The sequence below is a fragment of the Acomys minous genome (genome assembly GCF_964271855.1).
Source record: "Acomys minous genome assembly, chromosome: 1".
Taxonomy (NCBI): Eukaryota; Metazoa; Chordata; class Mammalia; order Rodentia; family Muridae; genus Acomys; species Acomys minous.
Window position 1 is genome coordinate 105,212,819 of NC_140483.1, and position 25,263 is coordinate 105,238,081.

General features: G+C 40.6%; 1 protein-coding gene across 14 annotated transcripts in view; it reads left to right on the forward strand.

The window, feature by feature from the left end:
- Positions 1–25,263, forward strand: part of EYA1 (EYA transcriptional coactivator and phosphatase 1) — a 166,983-nt gene that overhangs the window by 16,264 nt on the left and 125,456 nt on the right. For 10 of the 14 annotated variants that reach the window (XM_084792197.1, XM_084792199.1, XM_084792185.1 and 7 more), the window contains 2 exons: positions 12,348–12,397; positions 13,928–14,055. In XM_084792197.1, coding sequence (XP_084648323.1) covers positions 12,348–12,397; positions 13,928–14,055 — 178 coding nt within the window. Of the gene's footprint in view, positions 1–6,673; positions 7,097–12,347; positions 12,398–13,927; positions 14,056–25,263 lie in introns of those variants that run through there. The other 4 variants (XM_084792186.1, XM_084792194.1, XM_084792200.1 and 1 more) reach the window with 3 other exon arrangements.

Below are 25,263 nucleotides of genomic sequence, written 5' to 3' on the forward strand. Positions count from 1 at the left end.
TCAAACCTGCAGTTAGCTAGGTCAAAGGTTAAAAAATGTAATAGGTGAACGGTAACTAAAGGCAAAGAGAAAACCCACTCTAGAGCGAAAATTAAGACTCAAATCAATCCGTAGGGTATTTGTTTTAGTGTAGTCAGGACCCTTGAGAGTATAGGTACAAGTTAATAATTCTATACAACTTAGGAAAAAAGGAACTTGAAATAGTGGTGGACAGGTCAAGGACACGGCAAGATAGGGACGGAAGCCAGGACCCTTGCATGCTGCTTCAGAAAGCCAAGAGTGTACAATATCTTACTGAATATCTTTTTTTTTTATGTGCCCTTCATTGTCACTCAGAGTCATAAACAAGAGTCAAAGCAACAATCAGAATTAGAGCCTTGGGCTCCTCTAAGTTCCTCCTCTTTAAAAGTCTTCATTAATTAATTACGAATGAATTTATTTGTGGGGAGTTAAGTCATCTCTATTTGTCTTCATTTGTAGACTTTTCAGATGAAAGTCCTCACAAACAAGATGGAGACAACAGTGACAGATTTGCCAGTTTAAAATGTATAAACCCCAGATACCTATGCCCGTTGAGTTTTCTTTTGACACTTTCTAAACTAAGGAGCTGTGGTGCTTGGGCAGTTCTGACACTGTCGTGCATCCCTTCTTTCTGGGTCGGCTTTGTTTTTGTCCTTCTGTCCTTCATCTCCTCCTTGGCCCCCTCCCCCCAGCCCTTTACCTCCTCCTTGGCCCCCTCCCTCCCACTGGCTGGCAGGGCAGACCATCCACTCAGGCAAGGACAGGAAGGAAAGTGAACAGCCATCCCAGGGGGCCAGACTAATGGGGGTTGTGTGGATCTTTCAGCAGGGCTTGTCAATGAGAATCAGGCACTGGAGGGCTCTTCCACTGGCACTCTGACCTCTTGGTAAACTATTTGTTTTTCCTTGTATTGATTAAAAAAACAAGCCACCAGCGCTAACTCCCTATCAACCAAAGCCTTGTTTTTTAAGAATCTCCCACATTTCAATTACACTATGCAAAGGATTCCAGGTACTCCATCTGGTTAAATCTCTGCAATTCAGGTAAACCAGGCTTCTGATATCCTGAAAAGAAAGAATAAAGAGAGAAAGAAATCAAAGAAGTAACTTGAACCACAAGTAATCAATAGAATAGTCCAACTATGAAACCACCCAAAATAAGCCTTCTTGTTCATTCTGGGACTCTAAAAACTGAAAAAAACATTTCACTTACTTACAAGTTAGTTCTGGAGGGGTACTCTCCTCACTGGAGCAGATGCCAGCTATTGTTTTTCTTAGGCGGGACTGTTGGGTATGCCTTTTTTTCCCCCTTCTGTTCCAACATTCTAAAATTAAACTCACGACCCTCAGGGCAACTTGATCCCTGCAAGTATGAATATAGCTAAAATCTACAATTGAGGTTGTGTACCTGTGGACGTTACTTAATAAAAATAGCTAGAATCATGGTGCTTCTGGCTGTGTTTCCAATAGCTATGTGATTGCTGTGCTGGATTGAGTTACTGGGCCTTTGAATTGTGACCTTCCGTCTAAAAAAGCTTTAGAGGTTGCCCTTTATTTTCCTCGGATTTGGGAGGCTAGGGAAGGGGGAGTAAATACAGCTTGAAGGAAAAAGCATCTTGATGGACTGTTTTTTCCCCATACCTGGCAGCTTCTTTACAAAATAATAAGAGTAGGAATCTTATTCAGAAGATGTTAAACCAACTCTCACATGCCTTGGGAAGCCTGGAGTGCAGTTTAATGTAATTATTTCCACAGAGAACAAATCAAGTCTTTATTATGTAGTAGCTATTAGGGCCAAAGCACATTTCACTGTGTAGCTGGAATTAAGGCAGGCAAGGGGGAAGAAAGTGACAGTGATAAAGCAAGCTGTCCATATGGTGGCCTGTGACAAACTCAGAACTCTTAATGATCGGGAAAGTTTTGAGGATATGTACACACACACACACACACACACACACACACACACACACACACACACACATTCCATACTTAAGGAGCTAATTCGCTTCTACTAAAAAATGATGGCAAATGCACCCATGCTTCCTGATTTCCGGTTTAAGAAGTCCTGGTATTTCTTCCCATTGGCCATTTAATATAGTTGAGTGTTTGACCAAAAACCTGATTTGCAATGTGTCTTTATGAATAATCTGATGCTATAGAGTGATATTGTATGATATGAATGACTATCTAGTCATATATATATATAATGGAAATTATATACACACATATGATACACACATATAAACACAATTTTAATATAACACACACCTTTCTGGATTGAATGTTTGAATAACTTTAGTGCACTTTACCTTGTTCCAGAATAAAGACATAGCCAGAAACCAGCAATGTCTCAGAGCTCCACTGTTGTTTAGAGGTGACTTTGATCTACTACCAAAAAATTTAAAAAAGGCGTAAGTTCCCAAACACACAGTGTAGGGAGAAGTAAAAAACCCACCCATCTTAGTGTCCAGTGCTCAGGCAGACATGAAGGTCCCAGCACAGTGCCAGGCACACAGTCAGGCTTTGGTCAAGAGTCTTGTCCTTCATTGTTTTGTGAGCTTCTCATTGTTTAAAAACTGGGAACTCAGCTGTCGTGAAACCTAGAAAACGCAAAGCAAATTTCCAGCTCCTCTTACATGTCATGGGAGGTGCTGACAAGAATGGTTTTGCCCATGGCTTAGGGAGAAAAAAAAAATGCTGAAGAGGAGATACCCTGGGTTTCCTAGGTTGCGTCATGTCAACAGAGATCCTTTTTACGGTGTGGAAAGACAAAAGAGCTTGTTGCTGAGATTAAACATGTGCTTCCAAGAACAATTATTTACATATTTTTGACAGAAGGAAGAAAAACTAACTCTGTTTGCCATTTTGGAAAAGCAGAAGGTTTTAGAAGAGAAAATCTAATGTGTCATATTTTTCTTAAAGTGCCTAGAACACCCATGCCCCTTCCTGAAGAAAATAATAATAATTGCCATTGCTCATGTTTTCATTATCAGTATCAAGACATGCTATCCGAAGCTTGTATTAAGAATAATAATTAAAAAAAATATCCTATGGGTAGCCATTACTACATAGGATAACAAGTTTTTCTCTCTAAATAAATAAATGGTTATGATTCATACGTAGAAACCAAATGTGATTATTATGAGGTCAGGAAATGGGTTCTATTTTCATATTGTGTTGGTATGAAGACTATAATATTTATGAAAATAATTTTCCATGGTGCAGCTAATAGTTGGTAATTGCCTCCGTAGGTTTACTGTTAAAAGCTATTCATGTTGGAGTTTGAATGGAAAGCATTTAGCAAATGTTAGTAGACATTTTGCTTGGTGGATTTAATATCATTCTTAAAATAAATAGAGGATGTTTTTCTTGGTTGTGTTTCAACCAAAGCGTACTTGGGAGCAGGACTCTCATTGTAGATTTCATGCCAGTGGGGGAAAGCACATGCCATGAAAGGGACCAGTCCACAGAGCAGCAAGCCTCACCATGTCCACTACTCAGTCACCACCCCCAAAGCGGTCCGCAAGGAAGCTACCACTGTAGAGCCATGGTGTGGAGCAGGAGAAGGGGGCAACATAAGAGAAAGTGGGAGGAGGTCAAGTATAATATGATGGGATATTTCCTTTCCCATTCTCCTTCCAACAGTTTGAGTTGTGAGCCACTGTCTATTCTGATACTGTTGATTTTCATCCTGCGGGAGGAGGCGTGACAGGGACTTGCTTTGGGAGAACGGGGCGGTTGTCTTCCAGTGATATTTGTAATGCGCAACTCACTGACATCGCCCTGGAGACATGATGTCTCTGAAGAGCTGTATGTGCAGAGAAATTAGTGGAAGGGCTTTCCCAGGATGGTACAGACGCTTAGTGCATGCAGGGTAAACAGAAAGAGAGAACACATCTTCTGGAGACTTCAGAGCCCGTCAAGCACTCCGCTGCCATGCCTAGAGTGGGAAGGGAGTCACTTCGTGTGCCTTGGCCTGTAGTCGTCGGCACTTCTTATGCTGATGTGTTTAATCAGCTGATTTCTCCTGTAGGCAGAGAAATTTTTCCTTTGTATTTATCAAGGACTCTCTTGCATTCTACCTTATCTAAAGACATTTGTTGATTTTGGGGAGCACATCTTTATTTAAAATTCTCTCCTAATCTAGAAAGTACTGGAAACACTTATGAAAATGACAGACTTCTCCTTTCTAACTGGGAGCACATCCAGGCAAGAGCTGCTCTGGCAGATAAAACCTGCTTGGTGGTAAGAGTGTCGTATGAAAGATCTTTGCATCTCTGTCAGGGTGTTCAAAAACCCCATTCAGGCTGAACGGTCCAGCCAACTTTCCTCAGCTTTCTTGTAATCTGTATGGCTGATTTAGGAAACAGTTTGGTTCGTTGTGGTGTGTGATCAAGTTATATAATTATAGTTGATGCAAATTTCATAATATTACCTTTGGGTTATTTCTCATAGTTTAACTTATTTTGGATTTGAGCTGTATATGGAATAATTACTATATATTTGGAGTATGGAGTTAGAAACCAGGCAAAATTTATAGGTAAACATGTGATTGGTTTTAATACATTTAGTTTTGCTTTAGAAAAGGAAAACTATTTAAAAGTGGTAAATATGCACATGGCTATTTCTTTTAGCTAGTGGCTAAGCGGTGTGTCATATAATTATGAGGTAAGAGCATTATTATATCCATTAGTGGTCACATTAAATTCATCATATCTTTCCTAATTTTATTCATAATTACATGCACCATTTCTTTGAAGGCATTTTGTTTGGGTATTTAAATAAAAATTATTGAATTTCATTATAAAAGTGCATGTAATATGATCAATTTGACTGTAACATAGGCAAGTAACTTGTATGTAAAACTGACATGGTATTTCTGCTGTTTTGACTTTATGTAGTTTGCATATTCTGGATTCTCCAATATAATCTTTTATGGGTCAAATGAATAGCATTTTAGCAATACATGCCTAAAGTAATTTTAATCTACTGGAAGCATGAATGCAGCAGCTGAATATAAAGTCTAAAGGGGTTAAACTCTATGTTTTAGAAAAACGTAGTAATACATCTGAATGCAAAAAGAAGTTAGTGCCCAGGTGTTTGACGTCATCAGTAGCATCAGCCTGGCACTGCTCTTACCCGGCTACAACAGAACACACCATCTCAGACCGTGTTCTGCATGTGCACTTTGGTATGTTGAATGACGGTACTTCTGGCCTGGGAGAGTGCTGGAGGTGGTAACATAACGCTGGTCCCGCTGCATCTATGAACAGATCCAATAGAAATCAACTGTTTTCTGACCCGACTTCCCAAATATGGCAGATGCCTAGCCCATGATTCCTTGCTGGTACTACACAAGATGAAATCCTAGGTGAGTTAGCAGTTTAAGCGGTCTCCTAGCTTTGACCAAGTGCTCTTTGGCAAGGAATTTAGACTGACATCCTTTCACAGGGGAGAAGAGAGAGCACCTGTATGGAATTTTGGTCCTTAGAAGGATGTAGTTGGGTTTTGTTTGTATCATCGGGATGGTGCTGTCACTTACTAAATAGCAGAGCTAAGGTAAGCCCCGTCTACCTGCTTTATTAATTGATGTAAAGTTACTGTGATAAAAAAAAAAAAACATACCAAGGTGAGAACTTAAAAGAAGGGGTACACTTTTTTTTAAATAAAAAGAACAAATAGAATAGTAATATTGGTGCTGACAAAACGCCTTTTTAAAATGAGCATACAGACTTCATCTCACAGCACTAGCTTGCATTTGCATTTAAACTGTGATATAGGACAAATAAGATGTTAGTCCATAAGAGGGGATGCATTCTTTCAAGATTCCAAGTCAGCGCACTGGCTGAGCCCCTGTCTTGGAAGTGGAGGGAATTTTCTACGTAAAGCATAGTTTCTTAAGCTCAGCTTGGCTCCTAGGTGTTTCCACTTAACTCATAGATTCTGAATTGATTAAGGTTATGAGTTTTTAAAAGGATAAGTTGCAAAGCGAGCTCCAGACTAAATGAATCTCTTCTCAAGACCCATTTAAAAATGTTAATGGTGAAATATTATCTGGGTCCTAGCCAAAGAAGCGAAGCCTTTGGCCTCCTAGCAATACTTGCAGAACCCTCAGCCAGGCTTTCATTGTTAAGCTGCTAATAGCTAACACGTTTGCCCATTCTCCTTCTACTTCATAGAAACAGCTTTTTTATCTTCTCCAGACCTGTTGGTACTTTAGGAAGAAGTGTGAAAAGTATCCGTTGTCCTAAGTTTTGAGGCCTAAAAAAAAAAAAAAAAGTATTGGAAAAGTGTAAAAGATAACGTGTGCAACTACTCCCCAAAGATCTTAATTGGGAGCTACTGGCGTGGGAGGATGTGTGTGTGTGTTGACAGAGGTTCCCACAAGTTCTTCCCCCACAGCTGTTTATTCAGATAGCATGGGGCGCGTCATTTACATAATAAATTTTTTTTTTAAAGCAGCAAGGTTGAGTCAGACCAAGCTCGGCTTCTCTCAATTGTTGCATTTAAACCAATAAGGTTAGGACAAGAGACTAGCTGTGGTTTGCGTTGCAAAAACAAAACAAAACAAAAAGCCCCGAGGCTTCGTGGGCAGACCTACAAGGCTGCGCAAACAAATCGGGGTGGGGGGGGCGGGATGAGATTGTGCCGTTTCTTTGTCTAGGCGTCTCAGATGCTATCTGCCGCTGCCGTTCGCTGGGGCGCAAAGCCGTTCCCAAACAGACCGCGGCGAGCTGATGGCTCCGAGCTTGCGGCGAGGTAGCGAGTGTGCAGGGCCACTTCCGACTGGAAGCCTTCCTGTGGCGGTGCGCGGTGGCGGGGTCCTTCCTGGGGAAGGCGATCTTGCTCAGTCGCTAGGCAGCCCGAGACTGCAGCAGTGCCCGGGCACTGTCCCCGGGAGCCGGGCAATCCCCGGCCTCCGCGCTCTGCTGCCAGCCTTGCCGCAGCGCCCCTGAGAGCGCTCGGGTCCCCGCGTTCCTGCTTCAGCAGCCAAACTATGTCAGGAATGGAGGTCTGCTAACACAGAAAACTCCGAGGAGCACTCGAAACCCGTGGAGGCAGCAGATGTGAGTTCTGTAAGTACAAGCTGGGTGTTTGAAAAATTGTAGTGACCAAGAACAGCTGTCCGGTGGGCAAAGCCCGAGATAACAGGAGCGCTTTTATTAGTGTTTTGATTTGTTTTCAAAGAAAAAGCACTGTGGCTTGGGGAAAATGATGACACTTTGTTCCTGGGACTTTAGTAGCCACGGGGTTCCGTCGTAAAAGTGTAATCCTTACCCTCCAAATGATCGGAGCCATTAGGATCATTAAAGGATCATTGCAAATTAACTACTTTTGTTATGATCTTTATAAGTGAGTAGAACACTGGGTAATATTCTCGGAAGGGGGATTATTTCGTATCTTAATTGCTGCACTAGCCTCGGAATATCATTGCATGTATTGAGCAGCGTTACATGGGTACATGGCTATAGGGGTACATAAGGTATACTTAGCGGCATATATTACACGAATGACTTTTTCTACCACTGGGTTGATAAATGAGCAAAGTTTTCCGAGGGAAAACTCAGCAGAAGAGCAACGAACTGATAACCATGATTTTAAGAGAGACTCCTTTTTGTTCCAAAACAAATTTACCAAACACTAGATTAAGAAGGCTCATCTCCAGTATGTGATACAATAAACCTTTGCGTCCCCCCCACAGCCCCCCCCCGCCCTTAATGTATTTGTTCCCCTCTGGCCTTTTATGTGATTTCGGTGCATTTGGGAGTTGAAGTCCAAATTTTGAAACTTTTTAGTATCTGTGTAAATCATAGCCCTTCAAAATCAGTATCTGAAGTGCCAATGAGTCACAGGCTTACATTTCTTGGGAGGAGTTTTGAAGACATTTAAGCATTTGCAAGAACTCAATAAATTCTAAAGTGTCATTGAGTTTAAACAAGTGTTTTTAAGTTTCATCTCTTAAGATAGCCAGGGGTCTAGAGACCTGTTAGCTGGGAACCATAGTGTGTCACTGTATAGGTCTGAAGTTGGTTTTCTAATGTCTTTCAGAGAAGGTTTTATTTTATGCTTGTGTTGAGTCTTTCCCCTCACAGTTTAGAGTTTGGGGACACGCACACATGAATAGTCATGCCTTTATATGATCAAACATTTGATATTTGACTTTCTCGATGCTTGAGTTCTCCTAAGGCCCAAAGTGTTGAGTAAGTAAGCAAGCAAGCAGCCGTGGATTTTCGGCCTTTGAAAACACTTTGTGGTGACAGACATAGAAGTCTAATTGAGCCACCGTTCAGCTTTCAAGTGCCAAATGAAGCCAACTGCACTGAGTTTTACGGGCATGTTACATGATTTTTTTTTTTTTGAAAAAGAAAATTTTCACTGGAGTGTGGAAATGTATTTCCTAAGGGTACAATGGGAAGAAAAGAGGTCCTTGCAGCGGAGACAAAATCTCTTTTATCAGATAACCACAAGCGTTTCAGTCAACATTGTCAATAAATGCTCATTTTGAAAATGGTCCCGTCCTTTAAAGCTGCAGCCAGGAATGGTGTATTCCAAATACTTGTTTGTTTTCGGTTTCAGGAAGATTGTGTTTTCTCATTTTCTTTAAAAAAGAAAATGCAAAAAGCAATATAGGCTATGACATTAAGATGCTCATCACTAACACTGGAGCATTTAGTGTATGGAACCTTTGGTAAGGAAATGCAGGATTACTGTTTAACAAACGTTTACCCTCCCTAGAAGCTCTTTCTCACTTTAAAGGGTGAGGATTCTGTTTTTAAGACTTGAGGTTTGTGTTACAACACTGAGAGCTGGCAATGCGGACAGAGATGTAGCAAGACCATATTCTGCATAAGAAGCAGTCTTGGGTGAAGGCACTTTTCTCCCCTAGAAAATGCGTTCTGATTAGAAAGTGACCATTGTCTTTCAAATTGGGAAGCACACAGGTTGATCTGTGCCGGACAAACCCAGCTTGCCTGCCAGCTGTACTTAGATATAAATTCAGTACTTTCACTTTGAAATTTTCTTTTCAGTTTGAAGAGGGAAAAAAAAAGAAGTTTTAAATTATAGTCATTTTATAAAAATTGCTTCTAGCAAGCGAAAAAGCCCATGGAAAACCCATAATTTAGACAAGTACCTACATTTTATTTGCTCTGTGCTGCTGAGATTTAGAATCCCTTTCCATTTACAGTTTACTTTTCACAGGACATTATTAACTTTTTGGCTTCATGCATGATCTTCTGTCAGATGCTTTCAATTGGTAATTTAGCAAAGTATAATAAACAGTGCAAAAAGTCATGAATTTTGCTCTGTATGCTGAGCTCTGTGGTAGGGAAACTGTGATAAAATGTGTACCTTAAGTCTTGTTTGATGATCTCTCAAAGCACGTTTGCCTTCTGGAAATAATTTCTGGGGTTGAAGAGCATGGTATTAACAGATTTAATGTGGCTATTCAATGGATTGACGGAGTACTATGTGAGGTTTAACAGAATGAGAGAGACAAATTGAACATCAACAAAAGTTACATCTGTGAAGAATTATAAATTTAATTAGAAAAAAAAGGCAAACTTAAAAGACCTCATTAACTAATCAGAAGTCATAGTTACTAGTGTTGGAGTCTTGAATTTAAATTCTGAGGGCTCAGTTATCTTTCTTCTCTTTATTTTCACAAGTCTGTCAATATGCTACAACTGTGGGTATTCTACACGGGGAGTTTTTAAAAAGCATTAAAGTGAATGACTTTGTTGTCCTGTGAGCTGATCATTCATAATACAATGTGTGCTAAGTCTGCACTCCTGAGAGCATTGGGATTAAAAATACCATATTAGAAGATGAGAATTATATTAACTTTACAGATCAAAACAGAGAAGTAAACATACTGGGTGCCTAGCAGAAGGTTTTTTTAGAAATTATGGACTCGGTTTCTTCTGAATGAAAATATCCTTCCTTAATTATTTTTGAAACGCACCTTGGTTTTAGAGCTTTAAATGCAAAAAAAGCTTACACAGGCATTGTCAAACATGAGAGAAAATCTGCAGCCATCAGAAATAGGTGTCCTTTTTAGATAAGCCATTAGCATAAGGGTGCCTCCCCACTGCACTGTAACCTTGCACTGCACATAAGAAACGAAAAGCATGTGAAGTGTAGCATTTTGTAAACTGTAACTAATTTCACTCACATCTGTGTCTAATTGTTGTCTGCATTCGCATTCTTGAGAGTAGATTTATTTTTCCTGGACCACGATGAGGGTTCAGCTGACCAGCCTAAGTGAGGATTAGTTGTTTTAAAGTTATTTTGATTAAAGAGTCATTTTTAAATACAGTAACACACAACACATGGTTTAAATAATCCTTGAGACACAAAAGAATATATCTGAAGTACATTTAATGAGAGGAAGATCGTGGGGACGGACTTTCAAAAACTGCTCGCTGAAAGTACAGTAGAAGCAAGGCTGCCAGCAGAAAAGAAATTCATTCTTAAGTGGCATTTTTTTTCAATAAGAAAATATGTTAGAATAATTCTTGTTTGTACGTTCTTTTTTTATTACTAAGTTGGATTTTTTTTTTTTAACTGAGAAACGGTAGGTTTTAAACTTCAACTATAAAGACAATGAAACTTTCAAAGTTACAATGAAAGAAAAGCTCTATTTCCAAGATTAGGTTTTCTAGATGAATTTACAATGGGAATGTATTTTAGCACTGAACAGTAAATGTGGTTTAACGTTCTCTGATATAACTAAGCCAGAAGAGTTCTTAGAATGAAGTCCGTTCTCACCTATAATTTATTCCAGGTGTATAAAAATAGGAGAATTTATCCTTGGGATATATTGCCACAGTTTCTTAAGGAAGCCATTTAATTTAGTGTGAGAATATTAATTTAAAAATTGTAGAAACCTGTTATCAAGTAGTAGACATCTGCAGGCATTAAAGTTAGTACTCAGTTACTCAAATTTCTTAAAAATTGTTTTTGTCCTGCATGTAAAAAAAAAAAAAAAAACCTGCATCCCCAGAAGTTCCTCGTAACATTATCCCAGGACGTTTAGACCTTAATGATGCTTTATTCTTGCTAGAAAGGTCGTGTTTCTTAATTTCATAAATCATAATTAAAAACTAGCAGGACTCAACAGAAGATGTTTAGGTGGATAACTTTAATGTCATTTGAGACGCTTCAGCTCTCATCTCGGCTCTGCAGCCCTAATTGATGTCAGTTCAGGTTGAATGAAAATGCACATCAAAGATTTGGAATTCCGTGTGCCATTTTAAAAGTTAGGCAGAGTGCTCCTTCCTGCCTGGCCAAGCCTTGGTGGGAGCTTGCAAAGCAGGCAGCAGCAGCCTGGCTCACCTGAACTTCATTACCTGCCGGTCTGCCCGTCCTGCCTCTGAAGAGCAGTGACTAGTACTACACTGAATTAGTGGAGCTGTGCAGTGCAATTCCTCAGTTCAAATGTATCTGGAAACAAACTGAACATGCAGGCTGATGGGGCCGCTGAAGTGAGAACTCAAGTATGCATTCTACTTCAGTCTTCTCTCTCTCTCTCTCTCTCTCTCTCTCTCTCTCTCTCTCTCTCTCTCTCTCTCTCTCTCTCTCTCTCTCTCTCTCTCTCTCTCCCCACCCCCAGCCCCCAGCATAGCTGTATAAAAATACGCGTTGGGTTTTATTTTGATTTTGATATAGTTAAGCAAGTACATTGCTCAATGCTGGGACTCTGGGTATGAGAACCTGCCCTTGCTTTAGTTCTTGATCACAGCCTTGCCCGAAGCTGTTTAACTGAATGTTAAATGACAAATAGTGACTGGGAGAAGAAAGCCATCCTGATAGGATAGGAAATGGTCAGGAGGCACAGGGGGTGGCCAGGCGCGCTCTAGTTCGGCTGGCTAGAACAGAAGATGAAAGAGCTGAGGATGCTGAGGGATTATTGCCTCAACTAGTGCCGCTGTCAAACATACTCATTTGTTAATAGCTATTTTTTTCTTCTTCTTCTTCTTCCCAAGCACCCTTTCCAAGCCGCTGGGGCGAGACTGCTTTGCGTGTTGATTGGGGGAGGGGTAATCCCGTTTGCAGCTGTCATAGGCCAGTGATGAATCACTAGCCCGTCATTTGACTGCCTTCCCCTCCTGACAAGGGGAGGAGGAGGATAAAGACCTGCAGGAAGAAACAACAGTTGAGCGCTCCACTTAAAGACACTATGCCTTTCCAGGCTGCAGTAGCCTCCTTTTTCTCTTTTGGTTAAAAGTGGGCATTGTGGGGCTCAGCCATGTGCTCTGTATAATTAAGAGCTGACACTGAAGAACAGTTAACAACCACTTCTAATTTTCTACCCCTTGGCCACAGGTGCAAACATCTCACACCAGTTCTGATGTTGCTCTTCCCTCAAGTTGCAGGTAAGGATTTCTTTTGATATGCAACATTTTTGTAGCTTAGCTTTCTATAACCTGGTTCTATTTTTGTCTAGGGTTTCTTAATTATTTCTATTAATAGCAGCAGCCTGCATTAGAAATGACTTAACTGTGTGTGTGTGTGTGTGTGTGTTTGTGTGTGTGTGTGTGTGTGTACATGAGTGCACTTGTGAAAAATTATTTGGGAAAGGCATAAGAGACTTGGTTTGAGGTGATTGCTATCTGTTGTTAGAAAAAGTGAATATGGAATGATAATTAGGAATCACTGAATTTGAAATAATTTCTTGTTTGAATTCAGATACTATAGGAAGTAAAACGGCTCATGGGTAGCTATTTTACAACTGATACCTAACAGACAATTTCAATGTAGCCTCTAAATTAAAATGGCCCAGGTGACGGGGGAGCATATAATATCAGCATTATATGTGTAACTTTAACCCCCCTAGATTATTATTCTTTAGAGAAAATTTTTGTTTTTTTTAGAATCTAGTGAATAGACATTAGGCTTTAAAAGTTTGTGCTGTCAGAAAATGGAGCCGTTTCTAAGGATCTCCTTAGCGGCTTTAAATAGGTCCACTGTTCATGAACAAGAGGGAAAGCTCTGAGAAGCGTCTGGTTCTGAATGTGAGTTGTGGCTGCTGTACTCCTACTGCAGAAGCAACTGGTGAACTTAGGAGCACCTGGGAGGCACTGAACTGCTTTTAAGATGGTGAAAATGCAAAATCACAGCATTGCAGAGAATTGTCTTTTCCCCGCCTAAGTGACAGCTGAGGTACTCCAAGGCGGGCTTAAGCGTCCCACGACCCCTCTGCACACTGGCCTGATCCCTTTTCAATTGGCCACGGTGTATGTAATCCACAGAGCAAACAGGTCAGCCGACATCATAATGTTTTAATGCCGCATTTGCTTCAAGGGAAACAGAGGAACAATTAAGAACTGTGCCAGAGTAAACATATACATCAGGACAATCTCATCCCCTGTCACTGGGCTGGAGGTTGCAAGTGTTTTATTTGGTTTGGAGACCCATTAAATAACAATTGGGTGTTAAATTATAAAGGGAGTACCCAGTGCTAATTTATTAGATGAAACCGATCGTACAGAATAGTGATTTATTTCTATTCCACGTGTTTATGGATTTGCTTTTTCTTTTAAGAAATGAATGCTCTTGGGGATTGTTTTAATGTTAAAAAATGACTGCACATTTTCCTCTGGATGTTAAAATCAATGTCGTTGTCTAACGTTAGCTTATGACTTCTATCATTACAAGAGAGGGAAAAGATTTTGAACAACTGCATGTAAGACTTTGGGTACGTAGGGCAAGTGACGCCTTTTTGTAATACGTGTGATGAAAGGACTAAAGTCAAATGCAAGATGAACTATTCCCAGTCTAAGGAAATAGATACAATGGGACTTTTGTGTGCATGTGTTTCAAAGGAGGTGTCAAGTCGTTAGCACATTAAATAGTGGTGTTATGAATTTGGTACATCTGTCAAACGGAAGGCTTCTTGTCTTTAGGTCTATGGAAATGCAGGATCTAACCAGCCCGCATAGCCGACTGAGTGGTAGTAGCGAATCCCCCAGTGGTCCCAAACTCGATAGCTCTCATATAAATAGTACTTCCATGACTCCCAATGGCACCGAAGGTGAGTGAGTCTCCTGTTGCTCTGCCCTTCTTTCTTCATCAGTGTGTGACTTGAGTACTTGTGTCTTGCCCCTCAGAGTCATCACAGTGGCCTCTGCCTCTAAGTAGTTTGACTTAATCCATGTTCCCCTTTAACTGCAACATGCATATTACTAGATTATCATGTTCCATAGATTGGTTTTATTTTAAAACATATATACTCATATGTATTGAAATATATATGTGTGTATACATATACTATTTTAAACTTTGAATATACTTTTTTGTTGAAAGAAACGTCTCCATCACAGGATTATTTTACATCATTTTGCTGTATGACTACTGAAAATTTAGAATTATCTCAGTTTATTCTCCATCTTGTTAGCAAATACAACCAAATTTTGAAAAATGTCAACATTGAACTTCTTAAGATCAGCAAAACATTCTTTGTGTCTAGTATTTCTGTGGCTTTGGCCACTATAGTATAAACAAGAAAAAACTAAAATTTAATACCTATAAAATATGCAAGCCTATTTAGCAAGTATGCATAACATTTTTTCACTTTCTTGAAGACTAAGTAATATACTTTAAACATAGTATCATAATTGTCTTAATATAATTAGTACATATGAATGTTCATGTAAATTGTATGTAAATAGAAACATTGACTTCAATCCATATGTATTTCAATCTAAACATAAAAGGTTTTTATGTACATATTATAGGTGCGATGTATATTTTTATAACTCAGATGTATGGAAGGATATGTTGGACATTGCCTTGCTTTTATTTCAGCTGGAGCCTGTGGGGGAAAAATCCTCACTGATATTCTTGCTTATTTACTTGTTACTAAGCCTCAGAATATTGATGATTCATTAAATATGTTTTATTAGAAGTTTAATGGATTATCTGTGCTAGAGTTCCATTCATAGACAAACCCTCAGATATCAGTTCCCCAATCATCATGATCTCTTACCTCAGGTTTTTTAAAAAGCACAAGCATAATTAAATTATGCATCATTTCATAAATTATATTAATATCATTTTGGTGCCATATTTGAGTATGTATTGGGGAAAGCCATTTAAAACTTGTAAAGTATGGAAGTAAAGCACAAAATTATGTATTTCAGGTTTTTCAGTTATGTCTCGATTTCTCTACCCACAGTAATTACTTGTATCTACAGCTGTTCTGTAGCTTGCTTGACAAGTGAATGTATTCCTGCCCAGCATTTGTGGAACATGTAGACACTTTGTGCTGCTTTGGCAGCACTGTATATCTCTGGAGAAAGCACCTTTCTATTGGAAATGTCTACTCAGGTCAATTGTCAGTCCAACTGAAATGTACACAAATGCAATTTTAGTGTATAAGTAGAGCGATTAGAACTTGTACAGTAAAAGCAAGATATCAGCCCTGTTTAATCTCTTGCTTAAATCTGTCTTCAGGTGAAAACCTGACAGCACAGACACGATCTTGAGACAGGGCCAGAGCTCACTGCAGGGTCTGCCTCAGATGGGCCCAGTGGATTATCAGGGGCCTGGGCAGCCAGTGGAAGGGCCCAGGTTCAACCCCTTACTGTCAAGTTCAGAAAGACAGCCACTTAAACAAGGACAAGTAAGCCTGTTAAACTGTTGTGATTCATAAGATTTGCCAATATATATATATATATATATATATATATATATATATATGGAGAAAGAATTATAAAATAATAGCTCCTCTTATATGGTATAGTGAAATAGGAATAAGAAGTTTTCATCTTGAGCTTTCCAACATTTTACTGACAAGCCAGCTGCTGTTTAAGCGTAGTGCATGTGTCTGAGAGGTGTTGCCTTGGATGGTTTGTGGGAATAAAATGTGGTTTGGCTTAAAAGAAAATATGGAGCACCAACATAGTTCTTAATGTTTGTATTTCAAACTTTGCTACCATATCCTATTAAAGAATATATTCTATTTTATAGTATTTTTACATACTTAAAGTTAGTGTGGAATAGTTAAATATTCTAGACAATTTTTATGGGTTGCTTAAAACATTCTGTCTGTAATTTCTTTTCCTTTCTTCCTTCCTTCCTTCTTTTCTTTCTTTCTTTCTTTCTTTCATTCTTTCTTTCTTTCTTTCATTTTTCTTCTGTTTTTTGAGACGGTATTTCACTATGTAGCTCTGGCTGTCCAGAAAGTCACTATGTAGAATAGGCTGGCCTTGAGCTCAAAGAGATCCATCTGCCTTTTTTCCTCCTAAGTGCTAGACTTAAAGGCATACATCACTACCCCTAGTTCTTAGAAACAACGTCTTATACAAAAACAAAATAAAACAAAAACCAATGTCAATTGTGCAGACACTGTTGTCACACATAGCCTCAGCACAGTGTACGTCAGTCAGGAGTCCAAAGTGAGCTTCACCCATGGAACTGAGTTTGAGGCCAACATGGACTGCAAGAGATCCTGTCTCAGTGAATAAAAACATCCCAAAATCCTAACTGTTTTAGGTCTTGAACATAAACTTTCAAGACCCAGTTTCAAAAGAGTTCATAGCCGTCCACTACATCCTGTTTTCAGGCTTTCTGTACCAGTGTTCTTACAAAGAGCACTGTATGGTGCGATGTGCTTGGATCAGAAGCAAAGTCTGAAGGTCTCACTAAAATTATTCAGAGCACCAAAGGAGTACTTTTGTCAGTTTACTGGAAAATTAGATCTTTTTTTTAGCATACAGCTTAAAATTATGGACCTGATTTTTCCTTATAATCTATGTTATATGACCTTAGTTCCAGACATATCAAAATGTTCTAGATTTTTAAGTTTGTGAATTGATTTATCCTGGTGCTTTTCTGTTCCGTCATATTCCTGTTTCATTTCTCAGCCATCACCATAGGAATTATGCTTAAAATTAGTAAATTTATTAACATCTGGCAAGCTTCCCTGGGATATAGTCATTATAGATTTTCTTATTCTTTCTTGAGATATGACTTAGTTTGAAACCTGAAGTACTTATCATTGAACTAGAAAATCAGGAAGGAAAAAAATTCTTGAAAACTAGCCATTAAAATATAATGTCCCTTTACTACAGTTCTTTGTACATATATACACACAGACACACAGACACATACACCACACATACACCACAGAGACACACACAGAAACACACACCACGGACACAGAACACACACACACACAAACACACACCACAGACACACCCACAAACACACACCACAGACACAGAACACACACACACACACACACACACACACACACACACACACACACACACCCCACATAGACACAGACACACATGCACCAGACACCCATCCCCATCCCAACTAAGTATTTAAGTGACTTCTCAGCAGCCCAGTTGAAAATAGTCCCAGCTCAATTGAAATCAACTGAAGGACCAGCAGAATGCTCATGTCGTTTACAGCTGGCTTTGGTTGAATGTCCATGGGATGTCTTCTCTCCCTCAGAGCCAGTTTTTAAACTTCCTGCCTCCACTTGTCCATATCAGGAGGCTAAGAAAACAGAGTAAACAAGAAGGAAATACAATGGAGAGGCAGAGAAGATTAAATTTCTTCTGAAGTCTACTGCCAACTTGTTCTAGGACTCAACGCTTGCAGGTTCTACACTCACAGGCTAGTGTCTGCTTTCATGACTCACAGCAGGAAGAAACACAGAAGCACACCAAGCTCCAGGCTCGAGAGCTGTGCGTCTTGGTTCTCCAAGCACTCAGTATTCCTGAGTTAGAACAACTGAATGTTGCAGGTTTGAAAACTTAGGCTCTTTACATTTTTTTTTTTTTTTTTAGTGCCAACATCTCAGTTCTTGCTGCAAGTTACTGCTGGTGTTAACCAGCTTACAAACCTTTGAAATGTAAGAACAAGTAGGTAGACATAGTAAGTAGCACCAGGGAATGCTTGGCTCACAGTGGGAAAGCACTGTTGGAAGAGACAGGTTTCTAAGGGAGCCTATGAAGATTTCAGACTGCTGAACAGGTTAATGCAGGAGTCACTAGTGAGCGGATGGTTAAAAGCACAACCTATGACCCTGAACGTTGTCCCTACTCTTCTGAATAGTCTTCTAAAGTACAATGGAAAAGAGGTTCTGTTTTTGTTTTTGTTTTTTTGGAGGGGGGGGTTGGTTTTTTGAGACAGAGTTTCTCTGTGTAGCCTTGGCTGTCCAGGACTCCCTTTGTAGACCAGGATGGCCTTGAACTCACAGCGATCCACCTGCCTCTGCCTCCAGAGTGCTAGGATTAAAGGCATGTGCCACCACGCCCGGTGGAAAACAGAGTTCTTATCAGAGACATTAAAATATCACCTCCCTTCACCTCACCCATAGCAAATACTAGGTGTACTTGTGTGTATGCGCGCGCGTGCGCACACACACACACACACACACACACACATTCTCTCTCTCTCTCTCTCTCTCTCTCTCTCTCTCTCTCTCTCTCTCTCTCTCTCTCTCTCTCTGTCTGTCTCTCTCTCGATAGATAGATAGATATTTAAGTGCAGCTGCCCAAATACAAATAGTCCCTGATCAATCAAAAATAATTCACTGGCCAGAAGCCTCCCATGTAGTTTACAGTTGGATTTGACTGAACATACATGACTTGTCTGCAGTTACGTTAGAGCATAACTTTAAAGAAACAGGCTTTTGGATAAAGTTAGCTGAGAAGCCAAGCGTCCAGTGTGAAAGGAAGGGGGGCTTTTTGGTGGGGCATGCGCTCAGGTATGTGTTGATATTTATGATATGAGAAGCGTTTGCAAACCACTCTCCTTCTGAAGGACTCAGAGCCATGGCAGAAAAGGAATTTTTATTTACGTACCTAATTAGGGCCTTGTTTGCAAAGCAGAGACTTTTTGCCATATTTGCTTTTTCTGATTGTCTTAAAGTCACAGGCGCTTGAGATTGATGAGTTCTATGCTGCCAATTTGAGTGTTTATTTTTGGTTGTGTGAAGCTGTGGAGGAAGGGTGTGTGTGTGGGGGGGGGTTGTGAGTGAAGCTCAGACCTGAAATTTGCAGTTTTCTCCATTGTACATACAGATTGGCACAGAAAGCTTCCACTGATAAAGAAAAAAAAAATGTGTTTTTTTTTTAATGATGTAAAAGCAGACGTAGCTGGCATTCTCTACCGTTCATCTCAGGAATTTCCTACAGTAATTCAAATAGTAATTCTGAATTGGTGTATCAGGTTTCCAAGATTGTGATCTTGAATTAGGTGGCTAAATTGGCTGCATTTAAATTTTATTCAATTGTGTTTTGCATATTTTAGAGTGGTAGGTTAATTCAGTTATCCACATCCATATTACCAGAATCTATTTTAAAGCAGTTTTGTAATTTCTACAAAGCTTAGAATACTAGCAAATTATCTGAATTAGTTTTCTTCCCTATATAGTTCACTAGAATACAGTGCTGGCTGGTGAGAGCCTCTTTAAGCAATCTTGTTAACAGGAAGTCTCTAAACCAAGTGAGTGTGTACAGTGAAGGACTGGGCTGCTTTTCACTAGCAGCAACCTTTGTGTATCTGTGGTCAAATATTCTGATGTCAATAGAAACACGTTAATCTAATACCACCCTTGTTTACATTCTGGACATAATTCAGTTTCTGAGAGATGAAGGGGCGGCATTGAGAAAAGGCATTCCTAAGTAACATTTTTAGAGGTTTGTTGATAGCCACAAGATTGGCTTCTTAGAAATTACTCTAAAGCAAAAAACCATAAAGGAATAAAACTACTAGTCAGAATTTAATAGTCGCTATGTTTTATATACATGGAAGTAATTCTCACATGTCTGTTAATAATAAAAATAGCTGTTTAAGAATAATTTGTTGGTCATTGCCCTGACTGTTCACCACATTTTGGCTCATTAAGTCTTTGGAAGCTCCCTGGAGCTGGTCCGGAGGATGCTGGAGAGTGTGGGATTGAACCTCAGCTAAGTAGTGTGCCAGCTGTAGGAACTGGGGCAGAGGGGCTACCATGTGACTCCGTTTTCTCATCAGTGAAATGAGGAGAGCAACAGATCTCACATTAGGCTTGCCATGAGCATGTAATGCAAACCTTGTGGCATAGTTGGAACTTACTGAGCAAGAACTCACTGTCTCTATTAATATTAACTGCTGGGCCATATGTAAATAATAGTCACTTCTACGGTATGATTCCTGTTTTACGAAGAAAGCTGTAAAAAGTTAAATGCCAAGTCTCAAGGCACATAACTTGCAGTGGGTACCACTGGGATCTGCGCTGGTGCTTGAGGAACTGCTGGTAGATTCCAAAGCACTAGAATCCGAAGTGCGGGCTTTTTTTTTTTTTAATCACTTAGATCTTCCTCTTCTCTGACTGTCTTTCTCGATACCTTCATCCTAAGCGTCTGACCACGCTACTTCCTTCAGCATGGAAGTTGTCTTTCAGTCGTGAACAACAGACTGCCTACAAGCTGAGGGAGGAGGCCTTCATTAGAAAATGGTCCTCGGCATGAGGGTGACTGCCTACGATATTTACGTCTGCGATCTCGTGTGGGACGGTGGGATATTTCTTCTGTGTCCACACATGCCCAGCATATTGTTTCAATTGCTTAACCTTGGGGGAGCTGTCTCTAACGAGTTTTCAAAGCTCTCGGCTTAATTATAATTCTGTCAGCCGGCCTTTGCTTGCTTTAAGCCTCATTAAGATGAAAAGGAGATGGGACGCCATCCCTGCTCCTCATTACAATGGCCATTATTACATGCACGTTCGGGAAATTCAAACAGCACTGTGCTACTGCTCAGAGTCAGGATCTTCCACCTCAGGAAATACCGTTCAGTGGATAGTGATGCGGCTGGTCCCATTCCTTTAGGCTTCAGAGAGTCACATGTGGACAAGCTGGAGGCTGTGCGTAGTTGGAAGAGAGAAAACGGTTTAGTTCAGAGGGCTCAGTGGATGACATGAGTGGACCAGTTGTGGGACAGGCTGTTTTCACCTGTCACCTACCTGCTCATGAACCAGCCCCGCTGGAATAAAACCAGGGATTCCTATGCTTGTTGCCGGGAAGTAGGCTCGGGTTTCCAGGCACCTCCTGCTTGATAATTAGTGGCTAGATTCAGATGACTTTCAGTTCTGCAGTTGCTAATAGATGTCTCTCTGCCCTGGTTCCTCCATATGAGCAGAAGTGTATCTGCCCCCAAACACCTTGCCTTCTGGTAGAAAACTATGGTTCCTTCAAGACAGACACGTGAACTCTTAGGCAAATCCATGCATGTTTTAAGTGATTCCTGATTTTCTGTAATGTCCAAGCCTGCCTTGGTGGCGAGAAGCACCAATGGGTAAAGGTTACCTCTCCTCTAATTCTACTCAGTGACTGGCAGATACCGCTTTTTATGAGGAGAGAATCTAAGTTCGGAAAAGCCAACCAAGGATTTAGATGAAGTTCTAGGGCCTCAAATGCCTATTAAGTGGATACTCATTAGCATTATATTTGTGGCAATTTTCTGGCTTTGCAGATTTTTTTAAAGTTTTACTTCATGCCTCCATTATCCATCACATGCACGTGCATGCGCGCACACAAACACACACACACACACACACACACACACACACACACACACACACACACACACACACAGTGGTGAGCCTAGCCAGCATCTCACAGAAGAGGGATGCCTTAGTACTCTCCATAATAGACATTAGAAACATTTTTTTGTTTTGTTTTGTTTTTCTGGGTTTTTGACACAGGGCTTCTCTGTATAGCCCTGGCTGTCCTAGACTTTGCAGACCAGGCTGACCTTGAACTCACAGAGATCCACCTGCCTCTGCCTCCTGAGTGTCAGGATTACAGGAGTGTGCCACCACACCTGGCTAGAAATATTCTTTTCCCTGTGAAATGAAACAAAATCTGAACTTGCCACTGTGTTTATCAATAATAAGGGAGATTTTGAAAGGAAAAAATTATGAATAAAATTGACCGAGTTCTTAATGCTATGATACTGTAATGATAAGCCTACATATTTAGTCATTTCATCCTCTAATAATTTTCAAGATGAGGCTTTTGGACCTGGCTTTGAAGCAGTGAAGTGAGTGCTCTGTTCTCACACAGCACGTGGACTGTGCCAGAGAGGAGAGAGATGCGTAGGCATGCTGGGATTGCCAGGCATGCTGGGATTGCCAAGCATGCTGGGATTGCCTTACATTCTTGTTCTTTCAAACTTGCACTTCTCACAGCATGTTATATGAAGAGCCTCGTGCCTACTGAAACTCTTTACCTGCTGGAAGAACTATTTTATATCACCTTATCTAAGGTGATAAATGGATGGCCAGGATGAAAGGGTTACAGTATCCACATACAGTCCTCTTTTGCCCATGGGACCTCCTTGAAAGCAGGGCAGACCTGTTTACTGTCGTGGCATCCAGCATCTGACAGCTTTGGCATCAGGTATTTGTGGAATGAATGTCCTTGTTACTAAGTAAATCATGCAAATGAGGCATTGCAGGAGCAAGGCACCCATTCATATTACTTATTATACATTCACTATTCAGGGAACTATTTAGTGCTTCAGTTTCAATTCTTTGAGAAGTACTCCTCTTCCTGGACCAATTCAAAAGGAAGCCATAAGCTGGTCCATCCAGCAAACAGCCACAGTGAACATCACTGCCAGCTTTTGATTTGAGCCTCAATAGCCAATCTGCACTTTACCCATAATAACTTACTATTTCACTTTTTTGTTTATTACTTTATTAAGATTGCATCTAAATTGTTATCCTATCACTTGTATCCTCCTGTTCCTCCCTTCCTCCTGCTTTCAGCTTATTCCCCTCTCTTAGGTCTGTGACTGAGGGGGACCTCCTCCCCCACTATATGGTCATAGGGTATCAAGTCTTATCTTGGTAGCCTGCTTATTCTTTCTTCGAGTGCCACCAGGCCTCCCCCAAAAGGCATGTCCCATGAAAGTCTTCACTTACCAGGAGATTGGGATAAATGTGAGGGTATCCTACTGGGACTCTAAGGTAAGAGAAATATAGGAGAATGGGGAAATAGAAGGATTTAGAAGGTCTTAGAAAACTAGTGGACTTTTAATGGTAGCAATGATGCAGCAACTCCCACATAGTTTGACAACACTGAGTGACATAAGGCAGTTAGTAAGCATAGGTTTCGTGTCTTTAAAATATGGCAAAAGTAATTGGGGGCAAAAATTTTAAGCTAGGGAACAGTTGAAGGGGTGATAATGCATTCACATATTAGCCAATGTGAAGAGCATACTTTGTGTGTCTCTGTCTTGTATGTGTATGTGTGTTGTGTAAGTGTATACAACACAGAGTACAGAGAGATGAGACCAAAGTAGCAGCCTGAGCAGGTGATGCAGGCTCCGGATACCAGGCTCAGTACACTGGCAGGTAAACAGAAGAGTGTTGTGACTTGGCTTATGTTTTAACCAATACACGTAGGTAGTATGGACAATGAGAAAGGATTCAACGTGAGAAGCAACGAGGGTAATTTGTTGTTATTGGTTTTGCTTTGTTTTTCTGAGACAGGGTTTCCCTGTGTAGCCTTGGCTATCCTAGACTCACTTTCCAGGCCAGGCTGGCCTCGAACTCACAGCAATCTGCCTGCTTCTGCCTCCCCGAGTGCTGGGATTACAGTGGTGCACCACCACACCCTGCTGTGACGAGGATAATTTACCTGAAGCCATGGTACTTATTTCCCTCGTATTGTCTCAGCATCACTAATCATCTCATATTTGCCACGAGAGGTAAATGGGACAAGAGCAATACTAAAAAAATGTGACGGTATGTGATATGAGAGCACATCTTTTCCAGTCAGACTAATTGGGGCTCAGCGTCTTGGGTCAGCCGTTCCATGTAACAAAGGTGGGTTTTAAGAGGTGGCAGAGCAGGCTGGAGGGGCCCTGGGGCCAGACTGCATCCCTTGGAGGCTGAGCTCAGGCAGTCTCCAGCTAGGTTGTGCAAGGCCCTCCTGGCCTTTTGATTCAGAGCGGAGCAATCAAGATGATAACGATACCTACAGAGAGTGCCTCTGGGATGGATCAGCGGACTGAGGACGGTCTGACTCTTAGGAAGTGCTTTGGTCCATTGGCTATCCCTGTGCCCGTCAAGCCTTCATTGTGCAGCCAGGATTGCCCCCTTTGCTCTTGGTGGTACTCCTGATGGATAGACAAACTAAGAGAAGAATGATGTCATCAGCTAGATGCGCAAAGCATCAGTCACTACTAGGAAATAACGATGAATGTATTTTAAAGAAGCGTGCCCTCTGGGGCTGGAACAGCAGTGTCTCCATAGGAGGGGAGTGTGCTTGTTTCTGTCTGGGTGCTCGGCATCACTGAGCTGCATTACTGAGCTGTGTTTGCTGGTACTCAGAGGACTGGATGCCCTCAGTAGTCTGTACTCAGTTACCCCTGAGTGTGAGTGAGGTGACGGTCAAGGTGCTCCTGGGCTTAGTAAGAGACAGAAAGGGGTACTAATCATTTGGTGGGTTGATTGCATTTTGGGCAAATAACCATTTTTCCATATTGATATGATTGAGGTTGTGAGCCTGCGCCAGATCATCTGCTTCTAATCGTCAAACGCTGGTTGATTTTACCATCTGCTAATTTGCAGCATATACCGATACGCTTCTCCTTGGTGCCCTGGTGTTCTCAGACTCGCCTGCTCAGCACCACTTTGGGATTCTTTCAGTCTATATAGAGGAGCAGTCCAGAATGAGAAAATTCTGCTTGTGGAACATTAAACTCTTCAGCAGATTTAGAAAAGGGAAATTAATTGCAAAAGCGGGAAACTCGCTGTGCAATTGTGGGCAGTTACTGAACATCTTTAGACTGCAATTTTCGCATCTTTGAAAGGATATAAGCATAATCCATGCCCTTTCAGTTTGCCATGGGGGAAAAAAGGAGCTATTGCTTGCTTATAAAGTGCTTATTACATATTGGCCACACAAGAGGTACTTAACACATAAAAACGGTGTAATGAATTATTACTCCTCCACTCTAAAAGCTGCACAAGGCATTCTTTATGTTAGAAGTGGAGACTGCTGTATTAAAAATTTCTTAGAATGAGTTTCTTTTCTTTTTCTTTTTCTTTTTCTTCTTCTTTTCTTTCTTTTTTTCTTTTTAACCATTGTGTCATGTTTCCCTTATAGCAAGCTAAAAATATTTAGCTCCCACTTTGGTTTCTAAAGGCTGGTATCTGTTAGGAATCATTGAAGGGCACATTTAAAACCTGTACCTTTCAATCTGGATAATTTTACTGAAAAGAAGAAAG